Source organism: Pseudopodoces humilis, chromosome 10, assembly GCF_049639895.1.
Source record: "Pseudopodoces humilis isolate 2021_Gansu_Grassland_sample_001 chromosome 10, ASM4963989v1, whole genome shotgun sequence".
In the NCBI taxonomy this organism is placed as follows: Eukaryota; Metazoa; Chordata; class Aves; order Passeriformes; family Paridae; genus Pseudopodoces; species Pseudopodoces humilis.
In genome coordinates this window covers 29,960-53,738 of record NC_142209.1, presented here as the reverse complement: position 1 = coordinate 53,738, position 23,779 = coordinate 29,960, and the positions used below count along the sequence as shown (strand labels likewise).

At 46.3% G+C, this 23,779-nt stretch overlaps 1 protein-coding gene across 1 annotated transcript; it reads left to right on the top strand.

Moving 5' to 3' along the window:
* Positions 1 to 6,875: 6,875 nt before the first annotated feature.
* LOC102105691 (regulator of G protein signaling 2) lies at positions 6,876 to 9,908 on the top strand. Its single transcript, XM_005528627.3, has 5 exons — positions 6,876 to 7,098; positions 7,255 to 7,356; positions 7,454 to 7,515; positions 8,366 to 8,532; positions 8,948 to 9,908. The coding sequence occupies exons 1-5, from the start codon at positions 6,989 to 6,991 to the stop codon at positions 9,140 to 9,142; spliced, it is 636 nt and encodes a 211-aa protein (XP_005528684.1). The 5' UTR covers positions 6,876 to 6,988; the 3' UTR covers positions 9,143 to 9,908.
* The last annotated feature ends 13,871 nt before the right edge of the window (positions 9,909 to 23,779 follow it).

The following is a 23,779-nucleotide window of genomic DNA, read 5'->3' as shown; positions in this document are numbered from 1 at the left end:
CAGGAGAAATCACAGCCAACATCACAGAGCACCCCCTCCTCTGCAGTTGTTCATCTTGGAAGAGATGAACCTGCCAGGAGAGAGGTGTTGAACAGACATGTTCAACTCTCTGTCACCTCCAATTACCCTGCCCCATTCTTTAAGAACTGGCAAGATTTCCTTTTTTTTCCCTTTAAATTACCTATTTGGGACACTTTAGTACTTATAGCCAGTGAAGAAATGGTAAATTTTTGTTGATTCTTTTGTTAATTCAGGTTTCTTGCTCTCATTTCTCACTGATGCGTCAAGCAATCCTTGAAGAACATCCTTGAGAAATACCAAGTGCCTAATGTGGAGATCTCATCATAGCTCCTAGCTGGGGGCTGTGTCACGGTGTGACACTGACCACAGTCCCTTCAAAAAGGAGTTTGCCAGAACACTCAGTGTGTTATTTGCAGCCTCTCAAAATTCTGAGCGCAACCTGCAGTAATGTACAGTCCTACACTGACATTTCCTAGCACTGCAAGCAGCCCAGAAAATGTTTCTTTAATGCAGAATTACCTGTCATTGCTATTTGCTGTGACAGTAAGTGCTCTGACTACATCTAGCACTGCAATATCAGCAAGGAGAGCTTTACTAATTTCTGTGGAATTTTATCTAACATTCATTCAGACACAAGAAATGACGTTATCATTCTCTCCACATATTTTTATAGGTGTGGACCTGTATTTTCCACATGGAATGATTCACCTAAAGTCAGATATGAATTGTTCTGCTCTGAAGGCCTGTTTGAATATTGAACTAATAAAAAAACAAAGTGTTCTGGTGGGAACCATGTACCTGTCTATGGCTGCTTGGAGGATGGGGACATTATTTTGCAACATTTGTCATTAGGGGAATGATTAATCTGTCAAGGTACTTGGCTATGTCTGTCTCCCAGACCCCCCCAAAGACACCCTGGTTATGGTCTGACCTCCTCAGTGTACTCTTCAAACAGCCAGGAGGGAATTTCTACATTTTGATGAGGACAAATTTCACCCTGTCCCTCCTTTTACTCCCAGTCCTCACTCTGAGAGTAGCCTAGGATGCCACTGTGGGATTAATAACCTTGTACATTCTGGCCTTTTCTAACTGCAGAGAGTTTAACCTACAAATTTTGAGGTAGTTTTTGTCAGTATGATGACTAGAAAGGGTGTAAGGCCGCCCTTCCTGAGATGTCTCCTGACTCTGCAAAGCAGATTTGCTCAGACGGTGCTTCCTCTCCTCTCCCTTACCATGCAGCCTTTTTCACATCTCAGAGACATTCATCACCTTTCTACTCTCCACCAAAAAGCCTACACTGCAACACTGAAAGTGATAAAAGGAAAATATCACCCTAAAATCATTTTAGAGAAGTTAAAAAATTTCCATTGGCAAATTTGATATTTCGCTGTTGTTTTTATTTTCCACTAAAATATACTAATTAAACTTCTGCTAGTTCTACCCAGCATGGAGATCAGGGTGTCTCAAGAAGTGGGCTTTTTAAAACTTCTTTGCCTATCACAGAATAAGAAAGAAATTTTATCTCATTTCAAAAGAAGTACCTGTTGTTTTCATTTATTATTTTCAATGCTTATTTTAATTTCAACTTTTAAGGCAGTGCACAGATGGTTATACTCCTATACTCTGACACCTCTAGCTTTCTTGCTCTTATTCTCCTGGCATTGTCCACCTGTGGGAGCTGTAAGAGGGACAGAGACTTTCTGAATCAATGTCTGGTATTTGATTTCAGGTATTTGCAGAGACTTTCATTAACATGGATTAAAGAGTCATCAGAAGGGCTGTGTTACATGCAGGTAACTTGATAAAGACGGTGCCCACATCCAGATTTAATGAACATATTATATAGTTTAATGTCCCTCTGCACACCCAGAATAACAAATAGAGTCTTTGGGGAGAGGGAGGGCAAAATGGGCTGCAAGTGGAACAGGACATGGAGCCAGTGTTCTGCTCCACCTGGCTGACCTCAAACAAGATTAATCATCTCTCTTCACCTGAGATGGTGTAACCCAGCTTGGCTTCTGCTAAGAAAACCTAATTGTTAAAAGTGCCCTGCTTCTTGCTAAGCTGTTTGCTTTCTGTATTGACAAAAGGCATGAGGAATTTGAGAATGTGCTGTCCTTTAGAATGCAGACTGTATTAACAGGTCTCCTTTCAGCTTTTTTTGCAGAGGGGATAAAGTAGATCTGACACGAGCAGGACAGCCATCCCTGCTTCCCAGGGAACCTGCTGTTCCAATTCCTGATGGCTGCTGTCCAGTGTGTCCTTCAAAACCAACATTCCCCAATGTCCAGGGGCAGAGGAGGAATCACAATTTGGGCTCAATGCCTAAGTTCATACTCTTTTCACAGCATCACTAAAACAGAGACATACACATCCACACAACAGCAACCCTGTATGTAGACACACAGTCCCAGCTGGTCCACTTGACAAATTTCAGCTCTATTTTTAGAACTTTTATAAACTAATGTCAGTGTTTATGCAAAAGAAGGTGGCTGAGGGCTGGGACTGATGAGTTCTCCGAGAATTCTGTCTACTTTATAGGTTACTCAGAGGATTTTGCTGCTAAGTGAAACAAAATCCATTTGTAATGAGATACCTTTTATTTTTATTTAGGAAAGACTCAGCATATAACTGGACCAGGTTAGTGTTAATCCATAGTAGTGCTAAATTTAGATCCAGAAATGGCTTCTGGTCATTTGCACATTTTGAGTTTTATGACTGGAAAACAATGCTGGGGGAAGTACAACAGCCTGTCAGGCACAGCCTGCAGGGCCAGAGGCAGAGAATGCAACAACTTGACTTCAGCAATCTTAAGCAATTAAAAAAACACTAACAAACAAACGAGATAAAAAATATACAAAACCCCAAACAGAACAACCACCAAAAAACAAAAAAAATCCAAAGGAAACAGCACCCCCTACTACATGTAATTGAAATTCTAGGAGGAGTTAGAAAGGCAGAATGCAATGAACAGGATTAGTATTAGACTAAGGGTTTGAGTGAAATTCTTTGCTTATTAGAAAAATGAGAAAGAGTGGCAATTTTAATATTCATAACCATAACCTTCATTTAGAAACTAGTGCCCTAGCACACAGCCTGGGCTTGGCTGCTGTTATTCAGCAGTGCACAGCACAAAGCCTTTGCTGGCACCGTAGCTGGGCACCTCTGTGTTCCTCTGTACGGGTGCAGATCAGCCCCTGCACTTCAGAGAAGACACAGCCTGAAAGGGAGGTAAGAACAGAGGGTCACAATGTGGTGTGCTTGGCTGATCTGTTCTGACGCCTACATGAATCATCTCACAGCACAGCTGTACATTCAAGAACAATAAAAATACAGGAAATTTGCAATTTGCATTACAAAACAAAAAGACACGGCTCAATATCTTGTTCCTTCTTTTGAATATGATTTTTCAGGTAGTCATAGCTGAGGGTTCAATAAGACATCCCTCAAATACTTCCCATGCATGGTTTGAACTAGCATGCAAAAGCATGTTCTATCCTCCTGGCTTTATGAAACTCAGCTACAGACTCTGGACCACTTTTCCTGTGTCCTACCAGCCAAGTAAAAGAAAGAAACAAGGGCTGGCATTTCACTAAATGCAGACACGGATTTAAGCATCATTCAGTGAGAACAACTCACTGGCGACTTCCAAAGATCAGCGTAGCTATTGCGACATAGAACGTAACTGAGATGGAAAAATCCTAATCTTCTCCCTGAGATGTTTATTGCCAGTGCTGCGGTCCCCTGTACATCTAGCCATCCCTGGTGACCGTAGGAATTGTATAAGCAGAAAAAGAACAGAACATTCTCAAGAAAGGCTCTGAAAAGTGAAGTGTGATCTCCAGGGTGAGCGCTTGTGCCGTTAAATGTCTGACATCAGATTTCGCTGCAGGCGATGGCAAATTTGTCACTGACTTCAACAGCAAAGTTTGGGCTCTGGGCTCTCTCCTCCCACCACTTTCCCTCGGCCGTGCCCCTTGCCAATGAGATTAGTGGGACAGAAATAGACGGAAGCTTTAAGGAGGACGTAAAGGAAAAGCTGGAGCACTATGTTTGCGTTTGTCCTCAGCTACCAAGAGCTTCCCTGTCTCCAAAGGGCAGAGGTCAGCACTCCCACAGGCCGATCTGCAGGGCTGCCCTGGGCACTGCTTGGAGCTGCTCAGACCCGTTCCCAGTGAAAGGAATCACAGCTTGGAGACCTTGATTTTTCCAGCAGCACTCCATATTGTGCTGTGCTAACACACCTGAACCTGTGCTGCAACCCAGGGCTTTTCTTTACAACCCCAATTCCTGATTTTCCCAGAATTTTCAATATACTGTTGCAAGACACAGCGCAGGACAGGGCTGAGATGCCAAATGTCCTTTGCCCAGTCAGAGTACGGCACCACCGGTCTGAAACAGATCCCCCTTCAGAGAGGAGAGCTAATGACCTGAGCCATTTTGCCAGCTTGCTTTGGAAAACCAGAAACTGATGAAATGAAGTCATGCTTGGGTTTGGTGCCTTTAAAACTGCTCAGTGAGCCTAAACACTCTTGCAGGCAGTGCCAGGGCCACTTCCTGCCCACAGCACCTGGGCAAGTTCTCAAGGGGAGAAGTTGGCCGGCTCTCTCCCAGCAGCCTCTTCCCTTCCATCCCAGCCCGGACTGGGAACAGCGCACTGGTGGCACTGGGGGGGGTCAGACACTTTTTCTTGCTCTTTGAACATAAATGGAAAACGTGTTTTATCATGCAGATGTGTAAGTGATGTCCTGGCAAAGGTAACTGTCCCAGCCAGAAAACACACCATGGTGAAATACAAAAGTATTTTGTAAAGTGTCTCTTTTACTGGAAAAAACAGCAATATTCATGCTTTAAAAATGTAATAAGTATATAAACCAAAATATACCTAACACAACTAGCAAAATTCAATTTTAATCTAAATACTCTTTAAACCAAATGCTACAATAAGAATTTTTTATAAGGTCATCTAACCTCACAATTCCATATTCAGCCTAATATTTCATCTGTTTTTTCCACTCTTGAAAGATATCACATATGTTACAACTGCCTTCCTTAACTGGCACTTCCATTTTATGGGTTTCTGAAAGAAGCAATTAAAAGTTTTAAATAGAAAGTATCAGATAAATACGTTATTCATGCTGCGATTTTCCATATGCTGACTACTGCCAACTTTACAACTTGGCAGATGCTGGGAATATCCCAGCTCTACACTTGCAATCCTCCTCTAGGACCAATAAGAAAACATTTTGTCAGGCTTTAAACATCTGCAGGCTCTCTGGTGTGCTAGGGGTAAGTTCCCAAATTAATATAATTGCTTAACTGAACCTTTCTGTAGCGTGCTGGACTCTGAAGTTTCCCATTTCCCAACAGCTGGCACATTTTCCCCCATTCAGCTTTGAGAATCAGGTGAAGGAAACTCGAAACCAGCATCCAAACCGCAGAAATCTGCAAGGCGGGCTGCAGGTGGGGACGTGCTGTTCTTCTTTGCAGATCATTTGATCCTTTGCAGAGGCTGCAGCGTGGGGAAGGCCAGGGCTGAGGGTCCCGGTGCTATTCCAAGCCTGCCTGTGCCAGGCCCGCACAGCTGGAGCGCTGGAAGGCCGTGGGCACACACCCATCCATCATCCTGGCACTGCCTGCCCCGCTCCTGGCTTTGGCAGCTTCACCCCACAGACTTTCTGGAACTGACGCTTTTACAGCACCTAGAGTCTTTCTCTTCCCATACTTTCTCCCATGGTAACCACCCTCACAATAATTTCCCTTTATACCATATTATATTTCCCTATATTTCCCAGTATTTCCCTACATGCCATATACAGGACTAAGAGCTACCTGTTGTAAAAATAATTTAAAGTGATTTGGTAAAATATATGGGATTTAACTTAATTTTCTTATCAGATCATCAATATATGCTGCAAAGTACAACTAGAAGCACTGAAAAGTCCTTTAAATGCTGCCACAAATTAAATGGCATTCCTTTTCCCCAGACATCTCATTTAAAGCAAAATGCTTTAGTGCAGTTTGTGAGTGTTCAGCAAGCAGAGGTTGTAAGGACACAGTGATTATCTAAAAGGATCAGACATTTATGCTACATCATTTTGTTGAAGTCAGCTGGCATTCTGGGAGTCAGTCTCTCTGAACATTGCTTTTTGTGGCAGGAAAGACAGACTCTAGGGTACTGTGGAGAGGAAGACACATGCACAGAGAAGAAAACAGAAAAGCAGAGAGAGGGTAAACTCACATGGTTCCTAAATTCAAATTGTTTGGACATGATACCCTCCAGCTGGACACTGCTGAGAAGGACCACACGGCCTTTTCAACAAGCCGAGGGCTCAAGCAGGGCGCTGCAACTTCGGCTCCCAGAGCTGGGAGTAATTTACAGAATTCACTGGTAGGGGGCAACACTGCCCAGAGCTAAACCCTGCGCACACACGGGGTGGAAGGGAGCCACAGCCCGGGTCAGCAAAGGGGAGACCCCAAAAGCACCGTACGCTCAAACTTAGAGCAACTTCATTTTTTTGAAGAAATATGGCTAGGTCCTTTCTTTTTCGCGTACTGACCACACTCAAAAAGCTGAATGACCTTCAAACACCTCCAGAAGAGCAGGGTACGTTTTTGACTGACGGGAAGGACAGCCAGCCCTTTGGCGGGGGGACGCGCCGAACGATTTCCAAGAAGAGGGGGATAAGGGAAAACCAAATGAAGGGGTAAAAGGGACGCGATGCGGACGAGAGGCGAAGCTGGCTCCGCAGATCCCTGCAGGCAGGCGGGGCTGCCTCGGTGCCGCCCTCGGCCCGGCCCGGCCCGGCCCCGCCCGCCCGCGGGGCCATAAGAGCGGGCGCGGCTCGGGCGGAGCGGCGGTACCGGGAGCGGTGGGAGCATCCCGAGCAGTGGAAGCACCGGGAGCGGTGGGAGCACCCCGAGCAGTGGAAGCACCGGGAGCGGTGGGAGCACCCCGAGCACCGGGATGCAGAGCGCGCTGGTCCTGGCCGTGCGGCACGGCGGGCGCACGGAGCGGGGCGGCCGCCGCCGCAGCGAGCCGGAGGAGGCCGACAAGGGCAGGATGAAGAGAACGATGTGAGTCCCCCCGCCCGCACGCTCGGGAAGCGTTTTCCTTGCCTTCAGGGGCTGTGGGTGACTCCCGCTGCAGGAGCCGCCTCAGGGGACAGCGCTGCTGTCTAAAGCTCTGCGAGCTGCCACCTTTAACGAGCATCTCCCTCTTCTTCCTTCCAGCATTAAAGATTGGAAAACAAAGTTGAGCTACTTCCTTCAGAACTCTTCCAATTCTAACAAAAGGAAATCTAAGAAGGCAGGGAAGCACCGCAACTACTTCAGGTAAGTTAGGAGAAAGACTGTTTAAATAACTGGAGTGTTCTTCAAGAGCAGTAAAGCTTGAGTAGTGTAGTCTGATGTTCTCCCCCTCTTTCTGCAGACCTTCCCCTGAGGAGGCCCAGCTGTGGTCAGAAGCCTTTGATGAACTTCTTGCTAACAAATGTAAGTTTCTCTTCAAAAAGTAACATTTGGGAGCAAAGGGATGGAGAAGTTTTTATGTCTGTAAGAGTCTGCTTCCTTCAATGTCAGCATTGTACCTCTCATGGGAAGAGCTCTAATTCTGGTCTTGGAGGTTAAATGCTTTTAACAGTCTAAAGCCAGAATATATAGAAGTGGGGTTTTTTTATAAAAAATGTTAACTAATAGTAAAACAAATAATATCTCCATAGTTTGTTTTTTTTTTCCCCTGAAACTCCCATAGCTAAAATCATACTTGTCAGCTTGGTTTTGCCAAATGAGAAAAGGGCATTTATTCCCTGAGCTCACTGCATAACCAAACCAAGTGCTTTCCAGTAATGTGGGAAGGATTCTGCAACACAAGTTCGGTGATCTTGGGGTTTTACCGTAGCTGTACAAGAAGCAGCGTTCACTAGCAAAGTAAAAGAAACAATACTACTATTTGCTCTTTGAGCTTGACTCATCCTTTCCATTGAAAGAATATTCCAGACTATGGTAGTCATATTTACTGCAGTGCAAAGGTTAACAGAGGAGAGCTTATCTAGAGAGAAATGTTTTTTTAATGTATTCTCAGGCATCACAGAAAGAAACATAACAATAGAAATGGTTTCATTTTTTGTGTTTGCCTAAGAAATGGCAAACTCAGAGTGAAACCTGCCCAACTGTCCAAGCATTAACTTGCTTTCAAACATAAATTATGGAACCTTTTTATTGTCATGATATCTCTGAAAGAAATAGACCTACAGCAAAGCATTCTGAAATTGATGTGAGGAATAGGTAAAATCAAGATTCCTGAAATAGTTAATTGATGGTGAGTACTTTTTTCTTTCCTTAGATGGTCTTGCTGCTTTCCGAGCTTTTTTGAAGTCTGAATTTTGTGAAGAGAACATTGAGTTCTGGTTGGCCTGTGAGGACTTTAAGAAAACTAAATCACCCCAAAAGCTGACATCGAAAGCAAAGAAAATCTACAATGATTTCATTGAAAAGGAGGCTCCCAAAGAGGTAAAGAAAAGCTGCTTAAAAATAAATTCTCTATGAGTTCTATGAGTTCTTACAGCCATTATTTCTCTGAACTCAAGACACAGATGTCAAACTGCATTGCACATAAGCTCACGGTTAATGTCTGGGTCTGGATACAACTGCCTTTTCACCCAACTGGAAAATGGCAGAAGCAGTGTTGCAGAGAATTTCCATTTTAACTGACAAAAGATGTATTTGAATTAGTTTTGCTTTTGTGCAAAAGGAGAATTTTCTTACAGAAAAGTATCTTAAAGAAAATTTCTTAAAGAAAAATCTCCAGTAAACTGACCCTGCAGTAATGGGGTCTTGCCTTTTTGACCTTTCCAGAGGTTGTACTGTGCATTACACTTACTTGAATTATGTTCTCAGGAGTAATGTCCCTCTTTCTGTATTTCAGATAAATATAGACTTCCAGACCAAGAGCATGATTGCACAGAACATCCAGGAAGCCACCCATACCTGCTTCAGCGCAGCCCAGAAGAGAGTTTACAGCTTAATGGAGAATAACTCCTACCCACGCTTTTTGGAGTCTGAATTCTACCAGGAACTGTGCAAGAAGACACCTATCAGCAGAGCAGCCCAGGGCACCTGAGTGATGGAGAGGAGGGAGAAGCAGCCTCTGGGCTGGCGAGGAAGCCAAGCCACAGCTCACGAGCAGCATCCTGACCCGAAAGGCTGGGGCACTGAGCACTCAGTGTGTTTGCCACAGTGCAAGGACAAACGCTGCCTTGGGTGCAGAGCTGCTGGCCCAGAGTGCCGCTGTTGGAGGGTGTTCAGGGGAGCTGGCAGCAGTGGCAGCCAGCTGCAGGCTCTGCCCTTCCCTGCCGGTGCTGCAGCGAGAGGCGGCCGTGCAGGAGCCCTTCTGTCACTGCCCAGGAGCAATGCGGCAGGTCCGGACAGAGCTTCCTTCTTGGGAACAGAAGCTGCTCTCTGCACTTGGGCACTGCTGGGAACTTGAGTAATTGCCTATTTATTTTTCCTAAACATCCCCCAGCGCTGCTGTTGTCAGGCTCGGTGTGCTCACACCGGTTCTGTTGCTGCCTCGAGCTGCCAAGAGCTGTGCTGGGTTTCTGTGCAAGCTCCTCACAGTAACAGCACTGTGAGGGGAGGAAGGGATAGAATAACTCTGTTCCCAGAGGAACAGGTTCTGCAGCTAAAGTATGCAGGGCTGGGTTGTGTCAGCAGGGCTGTGCGGGGCCAGACTGAGGGCAGAACTTGGCCAAGGCGAACAGGAGCTGTATAGTATTATATTTATATGTGGATTATGATTGTGTTGAATGCTGCAATGTCATAATTCTGTCTTGAAGACAGCAAGCTTCAGTGAAGTTTTGTTTTTAATAAACTATTTTGATACAAAGCTTCTTTTGTTGCCTAATTTGTGTTGCACACACAGATACATAGAGAGTATGGAGACTGTGGGTCCTGGGTGAGATCTTAATAGGGCTAATTTTAAAGCCATTCGCTCTTAATCTATGAAGTGAGTTTTCTGATTGGGCTTTGGCAAGAGAATAAAAACCTGCAGAGCTTGAAAGCTTAACAGGGAGACATTGTTGAACCACATCCTCTGTCCCAACAAGTCTGTGAAGCAAGCCTCTAAGACATGTTAGGCATACATTCAGCTATCTGAATATCTATGCCAGACCACACAGAGCAGCAGTGCTGCTGTAGCTCACAGGATGCCACTGGGAACATGGGCACCCATTGTACTCTACCTGCTCCTGCCCCACCTCTGCTTCAGAAAGGGTTTAGGAGGACTTCAGTATCACAGAACCTGTGCAAAGTCAGGAGAGACAATAGTACAATAAAGGCATTTGACTCCCAGCTACGTGACAGTTGCTATGGGGAAAGTTTCTGGTCATTGTTATTCCATTGCTCAATTCACAGCTTTGTTTATTTCACAGGTATCCACAGCAGTCACTTCTGTAACACTCCACTTTTCCAAGCCTTTTCAAGAAAATTCTAGCAATGGTATTTTCTACTTCAATTATACATCCAAAAAGCTGTTCAAAAGTAACTCCTTCAGGTCTGTATATGTGCATTGCAGGAGAGGAGCCTACAAGAAAGATGGAGGGGGACTTCTCACACGAGCATGGAGTGACAGGAAAAAGGGGAATGGATTCCAACAGAGTAGGCCAGATTAAATTAGATATTAGGAGACGTGAGCTATTAGATTAGATATTAGGAGGCAACGCCTTGCCGTGAGGGTGCAGAGGCACTGGACCAGGTAGCACAGAGATGCTGTGGCTGCCCCATCTCTGGAGGTGCTCAAGGCCAGGTTGGACAGGGCTTCGAGCAGCCTGGTCTGGTGGGAGGGTCCTTGCCACCCTGATCATATTTAGGCCTTCTCCCAACCCACACCAGTCTATGAATACATGAAGACTCTATGTATAGTGGAGTGAATACATACCCACAGATATACTGGCTCCATGCACAGAAATTCATTTGGTATGGCTCCTACCTTGCATTAGGTAGCTGGAGCTGTGAGAGCCAGCTCTCATGCAACTACATTTGCTGATCAGTTAAGTCTGCATAAAGAAAGCACAAGAAAAAGCCATCCTGATAATTTCCTGCAACAGAGGTTTTTTTACTAACAAAGGAAAACAGATTTGGGCTGATAATTGCTTTTGTGATATAACAAAATAAAAAAAATAGCCAGAAGTATACCTATTAAATACTCAGACCTGGGGCAGGAATAATTCCATGAAGATTCAACTGTTCCAGTTTGGGATGTGGTAATTAACCACTGCTGGTGTCTGGTTTTAAGGAAATAAACATTTCTAGTTCCAGCAGGTGCCTGAACCACTTATAGCACAGTATGTAGAGGAAATTAAATGGGGCTGTTAGGCCTGGCATCCCTGCCTGAGGCTCTCCTGGGGTGTTTTTAAAATCTGACTCATGAGTATTGAGCTTTAGGAGGGCCATGCAGGCAGTTCTGCAGCTGCCACAGAGCGAGCCACTGGGCTGGCAAAGCAACCAAGCCTTGCTGAGTCCCTAGCACAGTCTGTCTGCCACACAGAGGGGCCTGGCTCCAAGGCCAAGCTGTGCAGAAAACAACCCGGTGTATCAACAGCAAAAAGAACCAAAACACAAAAAAAAACAAAACAAAAAACCTTGCAAAAAAAATCCCCCGTCATTTAGTCAAATCCAACATACAATGGTCCTTCCAGTTGCTGCTTTTTCATATTTAATCTATTTTCCCAACTCCTAGGAGGCAGCTTCACTAGAAAACCAGGTACTACATGCACATTGGGAGTGCTGCAACCCGAGATATTGCTATGAACATTTCCTGTGGAAATAAAACCCCAACAATTGTTTTAACAATTGCTGGTTCTGCACTCCTGGCAGCCTTGCAGCTGCTGTAAAAATTGGTACTCTGGTATCAGTATCCAATGGCAACAAGTAATAAACTGCTCCTTCCCCCACAGCCCATCCACATTCACACAGCCCCACTCCCAGCAGACTGCCCACAGCCAAACACACGGTGATGGCAGGGACAGGACTGGCGTGGGGACAGCAAGGGGGGGTGATGGAACTGGGGGCCTGCAGGCCAAGGTGTGGGTGCTGCTGGCCAGGGCACTGTCCCTTTTTTAGAATCCATCAGATTACAAAACTGCTCCTGCCCATATTCACTATTTGGGTTATGGGCTGGAGCTGCCGAGGCAGAAACATAAGAAGGATCTCAGTGCATAGCTGCAAAGGAGCACAGAACCTGAAGCAATGTGTAAACAAGCCTGGCACTCACGGGGAACATGCTGCAAAGAGCAGAGGAGTGAGAAGTGGGCATCTGCAGGAGGCCACCCCAGCACCTGGGTGCTGCCTGCAGCCACACAGCGAGCCCAGACTGACCCCGAGCAAGTCGCTGCCAGCCCATGCCATCCTAACACAGCTGATAACTGCACACAGGTCTGAGGATCTGGAATTGCTGAAACACCCCAGCAAACCTGGAATAACAGCAACTTCTAACTATCCACATATCACTGTTTTTAAACCAGTGTCATGATAGTTGGTGTTCTTCTTAGCTGCTACAGGCAAGCGGTTTCCCTACTTGTGTATCACAAAAATATACACCTCTCACCTTTATGACAAGGAAGAGAAATTCAAAATTGCAACTGGAGTATCTCTAGTAATTCCTCAAACAACAACTTGATGCAAAGACTACACAATTATTTTAGAAAGCAGTAAATCTAATTTTTTAAACCAAACACATGATTTTTAGAAACTAGGTCAGGAGTTTCAGCTGACCACATCCAGCAACAATTTGGGTTTTGAAGAGCTTACCCTGACACCACAGCACAGGAAAGCTGATGGACAGTCCTCCATGCTGCCGAGAGGCAACATGTAAATTAACCTTCTAAAGCACAGCACCAAGGCTGCTGACCCTCATCAAGTGCTCTGTGGCACAGAGGCTGGAGAGGGCCTCTGAGAGCAGGGCGAGCTCAGCAGCGAGGATGATTCACCACTCCAGGAGAATGGGAAAGCAATGCCACGCAGTAAACAAATGGCAGTGCAGGGACCTTGCTCCATGGATTTGTGTATTGTGGCTGAAAGATAAAACCAGACTATAAATACAATCTGCTTCTTCACTTGAAATTGCAGCTCTCCCTTTGGAAAAGGGGACAGTAATGATGATTTAAAGGGTTGTATAGGCACATATATATGTGTGTGGAACTTTGTAATCTGGCAACTTGAACAGACAAGAAATGTGACCTTTAGAAATAGTTTTAGGATCTTGATGGCTTTTGGTTGGGTTTTTTTTTGTTTTTTTGGTCCAGATTTAACTTATTGTGATTCAGGAGGGGGAAAACTGGTCAGAAGCTGGGACAGCATTCCAAATTCAATTTGCTTCAGGTGGCACAGCTAACGTGCCAGGGAGCAGCAGGGCTTCTACATCAACACAAGGTGCACCCCAGAGACAGGCCAGAAGCAGGGCTGGGAACAGACCTACCCGCAGCGTGGGGTGTTGATCCATCTGGGGCAGGAGCTGTACGGGAGGCTGCAGCTACAGCAACATTCTGGGGGAAATGGATGCACTTCTAGGCTGAGCTGAAATGGAGCCCCCTCCAATGGGCAGCAGGAGGGGGGTACAGGAGGGACTGGTCAGGGCAGTTAAACCCATCAGTGCCCTCAGGGCCCTGACACAAATATGTCAGGAGATGTCCTTTTCTGAGGGGTCCTGCGCTGTCCATATGAGCCCATCGGCTCAGACTGTTTCTGAGGAGGCTCCACAGTCAGATTTGCGGTGAGCACCCTCAGCAATTTGCCTCATTGAGTTCTTTAGCTGTGCTAATTGGCATTACCCTGAGTGCCTTGACTGGGAAACGAGGGCTGGCCAGCCCAGGGAAAACAGTCCCACTGTTAGCCTACGTAGGAGTTTCAAATGTGAGTCCTTTGGCAATCTTTCATTAAAATAACCATTTAGATCAGAGTTTCCAACAGCTACAAAGTACCCATGAGCAGCAATTAAAAAATGTTCCATTAAAAATATTAAATATTCCATTCAAGATAATCTAATTGACATAAATTAGTACTTGTGTTCCCCAGCCAGTTTTCCCACTTGGGATCTCGTGGAATAAGTTGCGTTTCTGCGTTACAGATTTAGACCAGCGGCTTTTTGGATGCGAGCCTGCTTCTGGGCTTCCAGGGGACATGGTACTGTTATGATATTTACAGGGCTCGGAAAATCGGCTGTCCAGTATGGAAAAGACATTCGGGAGCAGAGTGGGCAGTTTAATGAGCTGGTTTGTCCCTTTGCCTTTGGGGTGTCTAAGGGAAATGGAAATACCAGGAGCACGGCAGAGGGGCTGTGCCGGCACCTCTTGACCCGAGCATTGCTGCCAAAGGCCCGGGGGATTGCCGGGTTTGCTGGGAGCAGGCGGAGCTGGTGGGGCTGAGCCCGGGAGCTGTCCCCAGCGTGCCGGGGTCACCTCAGCTGTGGCAGAGGCTGCAGGGCTCCCCGCTCTCAGCGAGCTCCGTTCTGGGAGATTCTGTGCCGGGCAAGGCTGCCCTGGCCGGCCGCGGCCCAGGCTGTGGGCAACAGGAGGGCCGTGTCCTGTGGGCAGAGAGGGGAGCCGTGTCCTGTGGGCAGAGAGGGGCTGTGTCCTGTGGGCAGAGAGGAGCTGTGTCCTGTGGGCAGAGAGGAGCTGTGTCCTGTGGGCAGAGAGGGGAGCCGTGTCCTGTGGGCAGAGAGGGGAGCTGTGTCCTGTGGGCAGAGAGGGGAGCCGTGTCCTGTGGGCAGAGAGGGGAGCTGTGTCCTGTGGGCAGAGAGGGGAGCTGTGTCCTGTGGGCAGAGCGGAGCCGTGTCCTGTGGGCAGAGAGGAGCCGTGTCCTGTGGGCAGAGAGGAGCTGTGTCCTGTGGGCAGAGAGGAGCCGTGTCCTGTGGGCAGAGTGGAGCTGTGTCCTGTGGGCAGAGAGGGGAGCTGTGTCCTGTGGGCAGAGAGGGGAGCTGTGTCCTGTGGGCAGAGTGGAGCTGTGTCCTGTGGGCAGAGAGGGGAGCTGTGTCCTGTGGGCAGAGAGGGGAGCTGTGTCCTGTGGGCAGAGAGGAGCTGTGTCCTGTGGCCGTGTCCTGTGGGCAGAGAGGAGCTGTGTCCTGTGGGCAGAGAGGGGAGCTGTGTCCTGTGGGCAGAGAGGGGAGCTGTGTCCTGTGGGCAGAGTGGAGCTGTGTCCTGTGGGCAGAGAGGAGCTGTGTCCTGTGGCCGTGTCCTGTGGGCAGAGAGGAGCTGTGTCCTGTGGCCGTGTCCTGTGGGCAGAGCGGAGCTGTGTCCTGTGGCCGTGTCCTGTGGGCAGAGCGGAGCTGTGTCCTGCGCTCATGTCCTGCTGTTTGCTGTCCCTGGTGGCTGCAGTGGGCTGGGGAGGAGTCCTGCCGGCCAGGACAGCGCTTTGCCGTGCCATCGGCACACCCAGATGTGTTTCTGTCCCCTGTCCCCCGCTGCAGGCTGCTGGCTTTCCGAGCAGAGTCCCTCTGTTTTCCAAAGGAAAGGTCAGCTTGCTCGGCAGCAGCGGCCCTTGGAGACGAAAATGCCAGATAAATGTGCAGCGTAAATGGGTCACGGTTGAGATCTGAGGGAGAGATCAGCCGTGACTTGAGGGGCAGAGCCCGTGGAGGTCAGGCTGCAGTGCCACAGTCACACGATCCCACTGGCTGCAGCTCTGTGATGCTGTGGAGATTACTCATGTTCCACCAGGCTAATGCCTGTGTGAATGCATAGGTCACTACTGCAAATATACAGAATAGTCCCAATAAAGGCTCCTGGCTTCATTTTGTTCAGAGGGAAACACAAAGTGCTGCACAGAGCTGGCTGTAAGAAGGGATTGGGTAGCTGTCTTGTAGCTGTTTGAGGAAATATGAGAGCCTACAATTTTTCTGCAGTGTGGTGTTCTGAAACACAAACACACTTGTAAACTGTTTCTCCTTTTGTATGTTTCCTCATAAAAAAAACAAAAAAAAAATCACAGTGGTATAAACCCCACTGTGCTCTGAAACCAGCAGCCTTTGCACACTGAAAGGTCTCTTGGTCTGCTTCTGTCCTGTAACTTTTGGAGAAAGCACCTACACCTCACATGCAAGAACATTAGCAAATCCTTTTGTGTTTATATTCTCAAGCTTGCTGATTTTGGGAGAACCTCCTGAAACGGGCTTTCACCTATCTTCCCTTTATATGGCTGGAATAGGAATAAATATATTTCTTTATCAGCTCTGTTGGACACCACAGTTAATCTCTTTTAGTAATTTCATTCCCATGAGAAAACCAAATATTTATCAGGGCAACAAACTAATGACAATGCCTAGTGTCGAAAGGAACAGCATGCAGCATGATTTGCAGCCCACATCCTGGCTGATGCACCTGTCCTGCAACATACCTGCTATATTTAACCCAGACTAATTGTTACATAAAGCCTACTTGAGCAAAGTCTATTTTTTATGGTGTTCATCAAGGGTTTGATCACGGTGCTGGATCTGGTGCCAAATAACCCCAGCACAGTGCAGAAGTCCCGCCCTGTGCAGAGTTAAGAGTCTGCAAAGGGAAAACTGGCTCAGCATTGCCCAGCTGACCACCAGTGCTGCATCCAGGGGTAACCAGAGCCTTTCTCCAGCCTCCTCTGAACGAGGGGCAGGACATTCCTGGTTCATCCCCACAGCCTCACTCTCTGATAGAGACAGGGAAACCAAATCATTGATTGTTAGTTAAGGGATGTACATAAGAGCTAGAATGATGTACTAGGAAATACTAAATACAGATCCTCAGCTTTGTGCAGGGCAATGATACCAATCTAGAGCACCCAGAAAATATCAGTTAGTGCAGAACAGAATAACTAAAACAGCAAAGCAGGGACTATACCCACAGTCAGGTTGTAATAGCTAGCTCCTAAAGATAGCACCTAGAAACCCCAGAGGATGGTGAGTCTCTCCGAAACACCCCTGCAGCAGTCCCTGGAGTGTGACTCCAGCCCAGCAACCCAGCCTAATTACAGGAGTACTGGGATTGAAGAGAAGCACCCCTGGCATGGGAAGTGCCTTCCCTAGGGAAGACAGAGCATTCTGGCCGAGCCAGCCACGTGGCTGGCAGCATGATCAAACAGGATGTCCAGAGCATGGCTGGCCACTAGTGAGAGGACAACCTGCCAAGCTTTTGCTTCAGCCTCGTGAATCACCCCTGAGTGAGGCTTTCAGGGTCAGGCTCAGGATGGGAGTCATCTCCCGTTCCCACATGAACAGGTAGAATTAGCATGGACTCGGAGAGGAGTCCCTGTGGAACATGTTTTCCACTAGGAAATAGTAAGTGACTAATGATGATGGCAGTCATTAACAAGGCAACAAGTTAGGAAATAATAACCAAAGACAGCAGCAGCTCCTCTGAGTAAGCGCAGGATGGTGCAGCATTGCCCTGCAGCTGTTGGGGGGGAGAGCTGGGCTCAGGCAGGTGCTGCTGGTGACAACCAGAGGACCAGGAATCGATGCCACCAGAAACAAACAGACATGAGGGGAACAAAGTACTATTTACATGCAAAGAACATATCAGCTATAGGGTTTGCACAGGGTCTCAGTGACACAGACAACAGAGAAGAGTGAAAGAACTGTCACTAAGGAAGTGTGGGTGTAGCTGACAGCAGATTGCCAGCAGATAGGAAATATTCCACCCTTCAGATCAAGGGGAGCTTGCACTCCCCAAGGGTGGAAATAATGCAGCTGCTTTGCTGCTTTGCTGACAACAAAGCATAGCTTGTGCCTGTGGGACTTAGTATGGCCCAAATTACTTTTTCTGGGAACAAGTCACTTGCAGAACTGACATAACCACAAATGAATACACAGGGTTATTTTAATAGCAGTTTACCAAAACCAGGCACATTGGGGCAGCTTTTTAAAATCCCAACATGCTGCTAACATGTGTATCAAAGGAACGGGAGTGACATCACCGGCTGGGTGACAGCTGCTTGGTCACATCCTCCCCAGTCCCACCACACCAGGGGACTGACAGCGAACAGGATATGGCTGCACTGGGACAGCATCAACATTCTTCAGTGAGCTTTCCATTGGGTGTTGCTAGCTGCGTGGATTCAGGGAATTCTGCTCAGACAAATGAAGAATGTGTCCCTCGTGTTACGCTGCGGTGTGACGCACCAAGAGCAGCTGCTTTCCCGAGAAGCGGGACAGTCACCTTGTCACACTCCCCCATTCCCTGCCTGTCCCTCACTGCCCTTGCATCTGATTTAGCAGCTGTGCAGCTGCTGTGGAGCTGGATGAGCAAGCTGGTCAGGCAGGAAACTGTTCTTTTTTTTGTGGATTTGTTTTCCACGCAATCAGATCACTGATCCAACTTAGCCTGCGGCCACCCAGACGCTAAACGAGGGTGACAGGGAAGAGAGGGACACACTGGTGAGACATGGCCTGAGATACAGGAAGGTGTGGCCGACTGACGTTGAGGCTCAAGTCCCTCGTCACTGCTCTGTCATACTTTTCCCTTTAGACTCCACCTCCACGTTGCTTTGGTGCATCTTCACAAGGAATGCCATCAGTCCGGAAACAGCACTGTTGATTTTCTGCCTCTCCTTCCTTGATAACCCAGCCTAGTCACAGGGCAGCACCTCAGGAGGTATTTACAGAGCGTGGGAGCAGCTGAAATAGAAGGTATCACCAGCAAAGCTGTGAATGTGGTGATGTCCAAACAGGGAAAGGGCAGCTCGGGTCATTCATTAAGAAAGAGAAGGGCCAGTTGGCTGGTTTACCATCCAATAAATAATTTCATGTTACAGATCTCCTGAGCACCTACTGATGTTTAACAGTCTGGTTGGGACGTACAAGGTTCAATTATGGCCTGGAAATAATTTTAGTACATTTGTAACTTGACCTGAGCTGAGTCACTGGTGTAATGCAAATGGGCAAAAGTGTCAATGGACAAAGCTGCTCAGAACATCACCACCTTTTTCCAAAAGCAGCCTACCTGGCTTCCAAATGGAGCTGGAAAAGCACTGATGCAAATTCATATCTTCCAGCAGTACATCTTCATCTATTTAGTGGCTTTTTGATGACGAGCACAGTTTCCAGAACAAAACTCATGCTGTTGCAGAATAGGATACACTGCCTACAGTGTATTGATTTTTATAAGGAAAATATCAGACTACAAATCTGCTGCCAGGAGACCATTTTAAGTGATTAAAGTAGCCAGCTTTTTTTTCCTGCTTTCACCAAGCAGTGATACCTTCCCAAACTAGTTAGGATCATAATGATTCTCTCAAGGATTCAGTATATTTGAGACGAGGATTAGTTCTGACTGTGTGCATCTTTCTCCCTGTGGAGTTTATAAATACTCTGCCCCTCTCAGGCACTACCAGTAACACAGAAAGTGGTTTACTGGCAGCAGGCACCGCTCCACAGCAGCAGCTGAAGCTGCTGCTTTTGACTGCAGTTGCCAGTTACATTTTGACTGGGGCCAAACAGTTCTGATTAAAGCAAGGACTTTAACTGCTCTCGCTTGAACAGCTTCAACTTGGACCTAAATGTGCTCAAGTTTCAAGGAAATTTTATTTACAGCACATGTGTGTTCCTAACTAACCCATATTTCCTACTTTAATCTCTCCCAAAGAGTCAGGGATGCATTACTTGAGAATGGGGATGAAGCAAGGCAGTGCTGTGATTGATCCCTGATACAGTTTTGGGAATGCCAAGAGACTTTTATTAGCAGATTATTTCCCTTTCCCAGAGCCTGAACACTGATAATAGTGATTTCTACTCTTGCAATCTTCCCCAGCTACTGTTTCTATTTACTGCCATAGCTACAGTATTACAAAAGTCAGGGAATCCTTTTCACCCACATTTTTCCTCTTGGCAGGAGTAAGTGAAGTCAGCAATATCAGATATCCTTTTCCCTCCATCATCTTTTTATGAAGAAAGAAGGTCACTAAGATCTGGATCCGATGAACAGAAAACAACTGTGAGACAGATTTCTGGTTTGAAATGCCTTTGAAATGCAACTTTTCCGTATCACCAAATGACGACAGTTGCTAACGAGCACATCTTGAGCTGCAGCACAACTTTCCTTCCATTAACCTCGGCAGACGCCGCCCTCCTCCCGGGGGGGGGGAGCATCTGGCGTTTTCCAAAATAGATTCCTCAGGCAGGCAGCATTTACATTTCCCACTAACCTTTCACAAGAAGCCAGGTTTTGTCTGAAAGCGGTGTTGGAGGCTGAGCCAGCGCCTCTTCAGTCACATCACACCTGCAGTAATGCCCACTCGCCGTCTTCCAGGGTGAGGATCAAGCGCTCCAAGACCTACAGCTCTGCTGGAAAGTCTCAGCTTCAAAAGTCTCCTTTATTTGTCATAAAATCATAGAATGGTTTGGGTTGGGACCTTAAGGATCACCTCATTGCCACCCCCTGCCATGGGCAGGAAAACCTTCCTCTATCCCAGGGTGCTCCAAGCCCCATCCAGCCCAGCCTTGGACCCTTCCAGGGATCCAGGGGCAGCCACAGATCCTCTGGACACCCTGTGCCAGGGCCTCACCACCCTCACAGTAATAGCTGATCTAAACCTCTTCTCTTTCAGTTCAAAGCCATTTTCCCTTGTCACTACATGCCCTTGTAAGAAGTCTCTGACACAAAAGGCTAACAGGTACAGCTCTTGATTTAGACCCAAAATAAAGCACATTAAAGATACTGGAGCACTCTGGAGGTGCTTTAAAGCATTTTTCTTTCCATCTGCTGTTATGTAATAAATCCAAGTTATTAATTAATAGCTAGGTCTGGTACCAAGGGAAATCATTACACACTTCAACAACTGACCATATACATCTACCTATCAGCCAGTGCTTGGAGAAAAGTTACAGTCTGCAAAGACTGTGTTTAAAATACAAGAGCTCATTAATATTAAAATAAAACATATATGAGGTAGCAACTCTTTTGAATAAATAGATATTCCCCTCAAGTTTAGCCTTTCAGAAAAGCCTGAAATGTAAATCAAGTAATCAGTCACAGAACCATTAACCTCATCTTTTCTCATTGCTCCATCTGAGCATCTGTACAGGAATTTGGTAGGAATGCAGCTAAACACATTGAAGAGGGACTTAATTATTTACTTTTAAATTTAAAACTGTAAAGACAAAAAAAGTTGAAGCAATGCAATACTGGATTTTAGGAAAGGCTCAACAAAGGGCACCAGCAACTAAACCAATATAAATGTATACATTGCACTTATGCTTACAATCCTTTGATATTCAAGACTAGCCAACACTGTTTTAGGAAGAAAAACTATTACCCTGGACATAAAAGGGAGGGGTTTTTTCTGCAACATTAAGCACTGTTGTACTAGGTTCTGGGCCATTAATTTTGAGTTAATTAGGCATATGTGCAAACTGCAGTCAAAGATGTCACTTAAAACCCCCTCTTGGAGAAGAGCTTGCCACATTTTCACCGCAAACGTGGTGTGGTGATGGGACAGCCCTGGCAGCAGAGGCATCTTTCCTCCTGTCCTGGAGCAGCCCCAGGTTATCAAAAAGTTTTCTCTCTCTACTCTACCTCCTGTTGCCAGCCAACATCAGCTTTCCAGCTCTGCAGATTTGTGAGTTTGTCTCCAGAAAAGTATTTGCTGAGAAGTTGTGCCTGGAAAATGGTGACCATGTTTAATAATTACAGTCTGGGGAAAAGGTGAGTGACACGAAGATCTTTCAGGTTCCCACCTGTGTGGGCATGTGGGAAATGGAGATGAGAAACCTCATTTTGGGGACACATACAAAGAAATATGAAAATACGCCCTGGCTTTGACTTGGCTCTGCCCTAAAGCAAGGCTGGCACACTTTTGTTACAAAAAGAGAAGTTATTGCTATATCTTTCTTGCTTCTCAAACTAAAATGAGGCCTTTTAGACAGAGTGTAGGATTTTGCTACAAAGAGATGTTTGGTATAAAGACTGGCATTTATAAACATCAGCATAACAGAATTTTCTATCCAAAATATCCTCTCAGTCCCTGAGTCTGGGAAAATATGAAGCAATTCAATGAGGTTACAGTGATGCCGTGATTTACTGGAAAAAAAATGGGTTTAATTCTTTCCAGAGTTCCTCTAAACATTTTTTTCATCAGAGATTTTGCTGGAATAGTTAATGTGGAATAAAATAAGCCAGAGTACTTGGGCCAGGACAGAAATATTCAGGTGCCTGTACCCAGCTGTCGTTTCCTTACTTAGCTTTGCCTGTTCAGGGAAATGCATTAGGCTGAAATGGACTTTCATATGGAGTAAGGTTCCAGGAACACAAACATTCAGGAATCACTTTAAATCTTGGACAAACTCAAGCTAACTCCAAAGTAATTTCCTAACACTAGATCTAATTTCAGTGCCATACATTATTGAGAGGAGGTGGAAAATAGAGAGACATACGAAATCCCCAGGCAACATCAGAACGGCTTTCAAAAGCAATTTTAGCTTCCCTGTGCTCCTGCTGCCTTCAGCAAGCAGCACTTAAGAGAAATCCCATTACCAGGGCAGACAACTTTCCCTTTCAGAGATTTGTTTCCCACAGAAAAGCCCATGGGAACAGGGCAATACACAGAAAGCCCCGGATTGTGAAATCAGATCCGTGTTCACCTCCACACTGCTCTGGGACCTGACAGAGGGTCTCTCCTCAAGAGGGATTTCACACCTTGCTCCCCAATAGCCAGTCTGACACCATTTAGTATTTTAAGCCAAGAAAAAAAGGTGGCAGAGGGCCCTGTTTATAATTTTGCAAATAGTGCAGAGGACTTTAAAAAAAATCAACAAAACAAACCCTGCTTCACACAATGCGGGAAACGTCTGGCACCCAACTGCATCTGCTGGGAGGCAGGTCTAAAACAAACAAGAGGGAACATGTCCTCGCACACTCTGTAATTACACTCTGGATCATCCAGAGGTCGAAAGCATCAACAGCTTTAAGATATGACTGACTAGATTTTTTAATTTTTTTTTTTAAAAAAAAGAAAGAAAACAAGAAAACAAACAAAAAAACACAAGCAAAACAAAACAAAACCCCAAAACAAACAAACAAAAACAAAGAAACAAACAAAAAACCCATACGAATTAGGCTGAATGGTAAGTAGAGCTGATGGCCTGCTTGCAGCATAACTCCAGTAGTGGCTTGCTGCCACAGCACGAAGAGAGAGGGACGGATCTTCTCGTCCTTGCTCCTTCAGCTGTGCTGGCAAAGACAAGGAGCAGAGATTTGTGCCACTGCAGAGCCCCCCTAAGAGTTACAGGGATCGGCTGATGTGGATCTAGGAACAGGTTAGCAAAGCTGAAAAGCTTCTCAAGACTTTTGCCAGGTTGTAATCAGGACCTAGGAGCTTCAGATTTTTTCAGTCCCTCCTGTACGCTTTCATGAGCACACACAGCTGGTGATGCCAATTGCTGAATCCTGCAGCTAAGGAAGGGGCAGAAATGCAGCCATCCACAAAGAGTAAAATATCAGTGTGATTAAAAGTTCTCTTTCTGAATTACCATTGCAGGAGTCCAGGACAAGCTTATTTAACATCACAGACAAGGACATGCACTCTAACATGAAAGTACTTGTCCAGCTTTATGTCAGGGATGTGTTTCTATATTATGACAACATTGCTCGCACACCCAGGGCTTGAAGAGCACAGCACAAGGCACTTTAAAAAGATGCAAACCCAGCACTACGCCACAAAAATGCAGTCTGAAAATCACGTACTATTGTCAGAGACTGGAATGCAGTCCCACAGCAGCGTAGCTGGGGACTTCCCATCT